Source organism: Pungitius pungitius, chromosome 9 (genome assembly GCF_949316345.1).
Source record: "Pungitius pungitius chromosome 9, fPunPun2.1, whole genome shotgun sequence".
Lineage (NCBI taxonomy): Eukaryota > Metazoa > Chordata > Actinopteri > Perciformes > Gasterosteidae > Pungitius > Pungitius pungitius.
The window spans coordinates 2,512,783-2,522,620 of NC_084908.1; the positions used below are offsets into that span (position 1 = coordinate 2,512,783).

The 9,838-nt window shown below is 43.8% G+C and overlaps 1 protein-coding gene across 1 annotated transcript; it reads right to left on the reverse strand.

Annotated features, from left to right (window-relative positions):
- Positions 1 to 213: 213 nt before the first annotated feature.
- LOC119217689 (zinc finger protein Gfi-1-like) lies at positions 214 to 5,382 on the reverse strand. Its single transcript, XM_037471535.2, has 6 exons — positions 4,638 to 5,382; positions 2,934 to 3,165; positions 2,546 to 2,787; positions 2,265 to 2,381; positions 1,982 to 2,147; positions 214 to 1,686 (listed from the first exon to the last, which is right to left on the reverse strand). Exons 2-6 carry the CDS (start codon positions 3,121 to 3,123, stop codon positions 1,508 to 1,510), a joined length of 894 nt encoding a protein of 297 aa, XP_037327432.2. The 5' UTR covers positions 3,124 to 3,165; positions 4,638 to 5,382; the 3' UTR covers positions 214 to 1,507.
- Positions 5,383 to 9,838: the final 4,456 nt, after the last annotated feature.

Sequence of the window (9,838 nt, forward strand, 5' to 3'; positions counted from 1 at the left end):
TTGCCACTTTGCCTGGTTGGACACATCGATCTGCAGACTGAGCAAAACAAACACGTTTTTTGGTTGAGCTCCAGGTGGGAAAAGGCCAGCAGCTTCTTAAAGACAGAGAGGGCTGTTTGAAAGTAACCCGGCGAAAAGAGCTTCACTAATCTGCTGTTTGCACCATTCACATTTTAATAATTATAGATTTGGTTGGTTTAGAAACATATAACACAAGAAATATATGCAAGAAATATAGTGTAAAAGTCACCAACACACAGGTTGCTTTACTGTGGCCAACTAACTAACTCAATGCCGGAGCATCAGGTTTTTATGGGATCACTCCTCAAATAATATCCATGTCTGTGACAAATACATCAATCCTTCCTTGTGATGAAGTCACAGAATATGAACTACGCATCTATTTTCTAGCTGCTCATCCAGATCACATGTAAGGTGCAAAGAAATAGCCTGTGTAACGTGTTCTGAAGGAATTGCTCAAGTTCTTCCCTGGAGACCAGCTGGATGAGTCGCTCCATCTGTGAAAAAGGTTCCCCACTAAGTTTGTTAATTAAACTGTCTGGTGCATGTTTTCAACTTGATTGTAGTCTTAATAAAATCAGTATCAATATTTAAAGATTATTTTTCTACTGTGACCATTTCAAAAAATAGCCCAAGTCCACTAGATGGTGAAATAAGTGATGTGCTAATGCTTCTGTATTTAGAACAGTTACTCATTGCTGCTGCTGCACTACAATAATTCCTCCCTTTCTTTTCTTTCTTAAATACACAAAGGAGAGCTCACTAGTCAAGATTAGAATCTCATTTTCAGGTGTGAGTGGACCATGAGGAGACGATGGGAACGCGTTAGGCATATAAACTCTTAACCTGGCCCTCCCTCCGGAAGAATCAGCCGGAAAACAAGAAAAAATTCGTTTCTTAGGATTTTATTGGAACTTCTTGCCATATTTTTTTTTCACTCTATCAAGATATTTGTGCAATAGTTGAACATAAAACATTTCTATTGTATTCAAATTTGTGTGACTGCACATGCATGGCGCTTTCGTAGTTAGATGAGTTTTGGGGGGGTTTATGACATAAAAAGCTACAACCACTATTGTGTTATCTATGTTGCAGAGCTATGTGTATTCTAACTTTTGGATTTATTAAAAATAAAGCTAAAAAAGCCAAAAAAAACTCATAAACTGAACAAACATTTCTCAGGTTAGGGCGACATCATGAGGATGGAGGGTGCAGGTGCCAAAGGAAACCGCTAAGCAGGACAACCTGACCTTATAATCTACTGTACAATGCATTGTGAGGAAGACGCATACGTTTGCCACTGCTCTTTTTTTGGGATTTCTCTCCGACGGTGAGACCACGGCAGGGAGGGATGCTGACCAGATTGAAAAGTCCAAGCCTAGGATAAGTGTGGGGGAATAAATCGGTTTGGTTTCTTTCAAAAAAGGCTGCAGATGAGATCCGCTGTGTGTGTGTGTGTGTGTGTGTGTGTGTGTGTGAGGGAGAGTCAGTGGTAGGTGCAGTGCTGCTCCTGGTGCTGCCGGAGGTCCACTTTCTGCTGGAAGCCGAAGGGGCAGCGGGGACAGCTGTAGGGCCGGTCGCCCCCGTGCTTGCGGCTGTGGGTGATGAGGTTGGAGCTCTGGCTGAAGGCCTTCCCACATATCTGACACACGTGGGGCTTCTCGCCTGGGCGCACAAACACGGCACAAGGCGTTCAAAGGTTAAACAGCGCCCTGACGGGTCGCAGGTTCCCCTTACACATCGTTGCATGAATATCCTTATTTCATTCAATTGGTTGTTTGGTCCAACAAACATTTAAAAATTGATTTACTGACATTTGAGATGCTGACTGTATTTAAACATGCAGGGGGGTGGGGGGGGGGGGGGGGGGGGGAAGGAACGGGATACGAGTCGGTGCTGCAATCATTGCTGCTATTCAGCACTAGTGGTTTGCATTGAGATGTCAGCATAACGAACCCACCGGTGTGTATGAAAGTGTGCTTCTTCATGTCAGACTTCTGGTGGAACCGTTTCCCGCAGTACTGGCAGGGGTAGGGCCTCGTGTCCGAATGTATGAGCAGATGAGTGGAGAGGGTGGAGGAGCGCTTGAACACTTTCCCGCACACGGCACAGTTGAACGTCCTCTCCTGGAACAACAGGCGCCAGGTGTTTATGGATTCAGGGACTGTTGAGGCCACCGTGTGCACAAAAGGGGTCATTCCAGAGTGAGGCGGTCAGATAAGGGAACAGAAATGGGTGCCGACCTTGCCCCTGCATGGTGACCACTCAGTGTCCGTCCTGCTGGACTTGATGTGTGCTGATGCTCTGACCCCACGATTCGTGCACATGTGGGTCTTCAAACTCGACGGACACGAAAATATCTGCAAACACAAGGTATAATTGTGTTAGTTGACCCTACCTAGAGTCATTTCTTCTAGCTTTCCTTCTCGTTTAAGCCCTCTTCCTTCAATCTAAACACACAGGTGTGTGACTTTAAGCGTTCTCGTCGGTCTGTGAAGTAATCTGTTGTGGAGGAATGCCGTACTTTGCCACAGAGCGGACACGCCTGACTCGGAGCGCCGATCTTCAAGCAGCCGCTGCTGCTCCTGGTCTTCTTCGGGACGCGATCGCGCTGCGTGGAGTCGTCCAGTCCCAGTTCGTCTGGATACCCGGAGATCACACGAGGTCCGGACCACAACGCTGGTGGAGGAGGGCGGGACTCAACCTTCTCCACAAGGCTAAAGGCATTTGCAATGACCGAACTGCATGGCTCAGCAGATCTACAGCCTGAGTACACAGATGAACAGGCAGTTTTTTAACAAACACTATCAAGCTTTGGATTGACACACTTGAAATATTTAATAATGTACGTTATATCATACGAATTACGAAAAAAGTTATGCTTTTTATGCGAGAAAAAGGTTGCCACCTACCGTAGTATTTGGGGCTGCATGGCTGAATGTGCTCGGGCGCAGCAGGAAGGTGGTGTAGTAGCAAGGCGTTGGGCACTGCATTATAAGCTGGTGTTTCTGATGTGGGGTACTCCAGGGAAGTGTCTCGGGGCCCTGCCTTTTTCCCTATGTGGTACAGCCCTCCTCGCTTCACCAAGAAAGAACGAGGCATGCCTCAATTGATAGGAAGGGCTGCTCAACACCCGCGAGTCACCTGGCCGTTTGAGAAGAATGAGCAGTTAGTGCTGGTGAATGAATTGTTTGACAGTTTTGCAGAAAAAAAAAACTATTTTATTTTCCGTATCTAAATCATGACAGCAGAAATATACATTAAATTTCATTAAGTTTCTTGCTGGAAAATTAACAATACACAGATTAAACGATAACAGTTTAAAAAAGATATGCTAAAATATTCAAGATTCACTTGAGTATCAGGGCCTTTATTTAGTGACATCAAAGTTGTTTCAATTGTTTTGCCCCCTGCAGCTTTGCACATTTGGATTCCTGCAGTTCTTTTCTCTTCACAGTCCCTGCGAACTCGAACACTGGACGCCAATCTCGTGCAGATTTAGACCCAAGTTCCCCACAAAGATCCCCTCTGACATCATAATACCAACAGTCACATCAGAGTTGAATAAATACATCATTCAAATCTATGCTGAACATGGGGAAAAAAAAAAGTAGAATAAAATATCAACAGCCAGCTGGTAGATGGGTATGGCTTATTTTAAGGGAACAAAAACCCAACCATTCTTATTTTCAGTGGATTATACACTAACAGACCCATTGTTATAATATATTACTTTTCCTCACATTGACCCCCTTGTTGGTGCATATGGGGGAAAGTACTCCTCCACAATTAAATTAGCTGGTAAATTCAAGTTGGGCAAAATTTAGCCAGTCAGCAAGGCCAAACATAGGGGTCACGGAGGTAAATATGAGGGTTCGTCAGATTTTAAACACAAATCTGTGTCAATATTTTGACTTTTCTCTGATCTTTTGTGCAAATCATCAGTAAGTTCCTTTAGGATTTTAGTTTCCGAGTCAAATCTCTACAGTCATTTAGCACTGCTTCAAAATTTCCACACACACACACACACACATTCTCACACACACACGCTGCATATTATTTTACTGTTACTCATCTGATCACACAGCCTCAACATATATTTCAAAGACTGTTGCTGTGGGAGTTGTTGTATTTGTTGTGTACACAGGGGGGCACAATAAAATTCAAAATCAGCCTGTAAACCTATGAATAAGAAACAGAAAAGTTCTGTAATGTTTATGTATGAGTTGCAGTACAATTGACAGCTCTCTTTAAGCCTGAACTGTGTTAAAAGCAGTAATAGGATGAGTAAAAGCTCAACAAATGTTTGTTTTATAATATTCAATATGGGATACCATGACTGCATGCATTTTCATTAACACTGTTAAAAAGCAATTTGTGCTTAAAACCGAAGAGAAAGATCCACATGCCTACATCTTTGAGATACATTACATAACGAGATGATTATCATCTGAATCCATACATAAATCTAAATAATTATAGAAGATCACTACTTTTGAAACAATCATTTTTATAGACGTTTTTTTTAAACTTGATGATTGCTTGACATTAAATATCCAAGTTCAGGAAGAATCTACAGCCGCGTCATTATTTAAAACAAATATGCAAATACTCACCAGATTTTTACGTCCTTCTGAACATCCCAAACCTGAGATAAAAGCCTTATCAGACGACGTGAGGTGCACGCTGAGGTGGATTAGCAGCCGTCGACGCTCTCGGCCGGTCGCTGTGATGATGATGATGATGATGAGCGCCACGAAGGACCAGGAAGTGCTTTATCTCACAACCACAGCACTTCCTCACACACAAACCCAAACGTTGCACTCACAGCACCTCGAAATCTGTTCAGCACGGCTTCTAAAAGCTTTTAGAAACTTTTCTTCAGGTCTTTCACAAACTGGTTTATGGTGCAGATTTGGATGGATAGATTTGTTGCAGTGGTGCACAGAATGTACCAAATCGCCGTGTCATATTGATCGAGTGGAAAACCGGTGAGAGGGGAACAGAAATCAATGTTGCTGAAAATTCTTCAGAAAATGTCGACACACTTCAGTTGAAACACTTGTTACAAAATAACTATCGAGGTCTGGTTCAAAAGAAACCGGCTGATGAAAACTAACCGAAGACCAATGAGGAAGAGACGTGGCAAGAGGAAATGTGAATAAAGGTGACAAAGTATTAAAAAAATAAAAAAAATAATTTAAAAAAAGATGTGCCACATCAGTGCACTGACATGTGAACACAGTAACTGCTGCTTATTTAGCCCAACAAAGCTGTTCTCGGGAACATGCAGTATTTGCTGCTACTGGCAGCTAATTAAAGGAACAACTGAGCCTTTAATTTAAAAAAAGGAAACTATAATTATATTGTGCAAGTCAAGACAGGCAACGGCGGCCAAAGAAGACGCTCGCCTCGATGTACAGACGCGTGATGCAAAGCACAGATTGAACAAACAAGGCTGCATCGTTATTTCTGCCTTCACACAAACAGCCAACAATCTCGTCTTGGCATCATTGGAGCTGCGGTCCGATGGCAGGAAGGAGGAGATATTCAGTTCACGCATAATGTGCAGGTTTCTGGAGGGGAAATGTTTAAATGTTGTGGGATCGTATGATCTCCTAACCGGAGATACGAGATAAGGAAAAGACGTTTCTTATCTTAACATTAAGAGAATTTGATTACACTTAACACTTTTCCCCCCCCATTCAGTAAGGAACAGTCTTAAAACAAAACAAGACTATTCAAGTAACGGATGACGACGACATGCCAAGTAATCCCACTGCCTTCGAAAACTCAAGTGAGAACACAACATGATAGTTGGCAACGAGTGGAGAATCTCTCAACGCGCTGATCTACATGTCGGGCATTGCCTTCCGTGATTTGAGGTACACTGGGTTCATTTTGTGAAATGCATCTTTACAACAGCATTGGGACTGAATAGGCAAGACGTTGTTGGCCCAATTGCACCAAAACCTCTTTTTACTCCTTTACACAACTCTTTTTGTCTGGTGCAACCGTTTGTGTTTAAATGGAACTTGGAACTCGGAAAACAACTTAAGTCTCACTAAGACAATGTTCACGTGAATTTGAGTGAATATAACCCTGTAATAACCAACAACAGCATCAACACAAGCAGGCTTTTGCAAAGGTGCATTGTCAAAGTTTATTTTTGTACCATTCATAAGGATACAGAACACTGAAAAGTATTTTCTCTTCCCCCCCCCCCCCCATCATACTGGAATCTATATAATCTTCACTGTCATTTAATATATTTGATAACATCAGCTGAATTGCAAGAGAAAGAGAGAGAGAGGGAGGGAGCGGGCAGGGTTTCTGTGTATGACGTCACAACCGGCACACGGAATCGGAGAAAAACACCCGACTAGCCAGGAAGAACTCACATGTGACACACACACACACACACACACACACAAACACACACACCGTGTTTGCACAACATCATCTTATCTCCGGATTGTGTATCAGTTTCAAGATGATGCATCCGGCGCTACGGGGTGCGATCTTTCAGTCCACACAATATTCAAATGATATCACATGGCTGAAACCCTCAATAAACGCGTACGCGGGTGTTCCGTGTAGCGCGTAAACTACCTACTGTTATGGCACGTTATGACGTCCGAGCATCACCATGTCGTGTAATGCCGTTAAGCAGGAGGAAGTACTGAGGGTAATTTATAAAAAAAAATGCAACGTTAAAGATGAGCGCTACGACGAACTATTCAAAAGTAAATTCCAAAACGTATCAAAAATGTTTCGTCACAGTAGATTTTCTTGTGTTTTAGACAGTGGTGAGAACAGGAGCACCATCACTGGACAGCAGTGTACCGGATGTGTTGTTGAAGGAATCCACATTGGGGTTCATTTTCTGTCCTTCTGGCAATGCATTTGAATTGTTTGACCGGGAATCCCAACCCGAAAAAGTGATCCAACGATACCTCACGCATTACATCGCTCATGTAAATCCTGTGAATCCTTAACAAAGAAAACAATACCTTAAAAAAAGGCAAAGTAAATGCATCAAATAGATAAATATATGAGAAAATGATCATCTGAACCCAACGTTCATTTGGACGATGTCCAGAGGCTGAGGGGATCTCCGTTGCCAAACCCACCGACGACCACTAAAAGGCGGTTATTTGCAACACTATGGTGGGCAAACCAACATCCTCTTTAAGCCGTGTGATGGCCATTGCTGGAGGATGCATTTAAGTATACAGCCCTTCTCACCATTACCAAAGTGGGCCTTCAGAGAAATTCCCACATTAGCATGTAGAATAATGAAGTCCATTACAAAGTCGGAAAAGGATCATATCTGAGCAAAGTACTCCGAAAACATCCAGGTGAGAAGCTGACTTTAATAAGAAAGGATCCCCCCCCCCCCCCCCCCCCCCCGAATCCATTCATCCACATGGCCTCTGGCCGCATGAAGACAGGAGCAGACACTTTCTCTGCAGATTGCTGCTCTACATACGACACCCTGTTTGATTTGAAACACACACACACACACACACACACACACACACACACACACACACACACACACACACACACACACACACACACACACACACACACACACACACACACACACACACACACACACACACACACACACACACACACACACACACACACACACACACACACACACACACACACACACACACACACACGACTGACAACTTTAAACCTTAGCCATGTACTTTATGCTTCAGGTACATTTTTATTCCATAACTCGTCATATATTTTACACCCTTTTTTTTTTCCTACACAGAATACTTGTTTGATATGTCAAATATTTTCCAACCCGCGCACTCTGTTGGCCTCCTTACGACATGAGCCGCTCCCTGCTGCAGTTTTAGCCGAGTGATAAAAGTTTGAGTTTCTTTCGCGCGTACGGGGCGGATTGAAAGGAACCGGATGACAGGGAGCTGCACTGAATGGACTCACACACATCATAGCTTCATATTTAACAGGTGGACAACAGTGTCAATCATTTAAATATGAAGCTATGCTATCAAATGATATCTTGTGAAAATTCCTTCTTCATTTCCCCCCGCACATATTCCTACAGAATGTGCACCAGGACAATTTACCTGCACACATGTACTTCTTACATGCACGCAGTCTTTTAAAAAACTTCAGTCTTCACAGAAAACAACCAGGTTGGGGTAAAGGTTGTGGTTTGGGACCTTTACGGAACAATATGTAACTTCATTTCATGGTATTGGTGTTGCTTAAAGTACAGAAGTTACATGACAAACGGCCTCAGACTTCTGGTTTTCACACGGGACGCTGACCTCGTCGCTCCTGAGACCACGACTCCTGTCCGGGTTACTCCTTTTCTAGCTGCTCCGCCCTCAGTTGTTGCTGCTATGACCATTAGCCTGTTATGCTAAACTAACTTGAGCAAAGCATGGCTAGATTCTGCTGTTGAATTTGCTGTTGTCATTGACATTACTTGATCATCATCCAACCCTCGGTCCTTTGCTACTTCTACCGATTAAACTTTGTAGCATTATGCCACGTATGTTGTTTGTCCCAAAATAGTATAATCATCCTGTAGCTTCATAATTAGCAGACAAATCGCAGAAGGGTCCCACTCCTCTCGTGTGGTTCTCAGCAGGGAAGCAAAGGAATGTCCTGAGAGGTCGAACCCTTACGCCAACACACACACACACACACACACACACACACACACACACGTAAACTATGATCACGCTCGCTTTGGGGCAAAACCGTTCCCATCATTGATGAAACTTGAGAATCTCCAGGGGAGGAATCGGGTCAAATGTGGAGATGGCATGTTCATCTCATTAGGATTACATAAAAAAAAATAAAAAAATGTAACAACAAGAAAAGAAAAGAATAATTCAATCGCAAATCATAGCAGCACATTTCCGTCTCTGAAACTCTGGGGTCTCACAGCACGACTCGTTGGCACAAAGGACGGTGTATAAAGTTTGGCCTCTGTCGGTACCTCTACGCTCCTATAGATGTATAAAATATATCAAAATAAATTACAACATATAAATAATAAAAAACAAAAAGATTTGGCAACATGGAGGTTCTTCCGAGGGTTGGGGGTGAATATGAACGGTTGCATTAACTGGCATGGCGTCGCACACATTTAGTATGGTAAAGTAACACAATGATCGATGCCACCTTCGATATCGTATTCCCACACTGCACCCCTCTCTCTCTCTCTCTCTCTCCTCTCATACTCACCACCGGTCGTCCTTTCAACACTTTGTCTACTGAGAGGTAAATGGACGGCTGATAGTTTCTTTTCTTCTTTTGTGCGTTTTTCCCCTAACAAGAGCCGAAAAAGGGAAGAGAGAGGTTCGTTTGACTCTTGAGTCGCGTCACTGTTGTAAAGGGAGAGTTCCTTTCTGACCACCCGGGTCTCTCTCCTTGTCACAGTCACGGGGTCCAGCGATGGAGGTCGAGCAGCGGGACACAACAAGAGTCTTGCTGGTCCCGGGTCCCTCCTCTTTTGTTTGGCTGCGTGTCTTTGTGTTGTTGCACGACGGAAACAAGGAGCGGGGCTTTAGGTTACCTCTCGTTTGGGGAAACACGGGATGGGACTACGGTCGGAGGAGACGGTAACAGGAGAGGAGACACAACACCAGCGCTGATGATCACAACGGGTCCGATCAACGCCGCCAAGGGTGCATCAAGTTACAAGGTAAACGCCAGAAAAGGGGCCGGGAGGAATGGGTTGGGCGAGGAGGAGGCCCCGGTTTTCGGTAGCGGTCCCGTTGGGTCAAGCTTCAGAGTCTCTTTAGCTCAAGAA

Coding starts and splice junctions, on each gene's coding strand:
- LOC119217689 (XM_037471535.2), bottom strand. CDS start 3,123: ATGCCTCGTTCTTTCTTGGTGAAGCGAGGAGGGCTGTACCACATAGGG. Junction 2,148..2,264: donor GGTCACCATGCAGGGGCAAG/GTCGGCACCCAT, acceptor CTGTTGTTCCAG/GAGAGGACGTTCAACTGTGC. Junction 1,687..1,981: donor GCACACTTTCATACACACCG/GTGGGTTCGTTA, acceptor TTGTGCGCCCAG/GCGAGAAGCCCCACGTGTGT.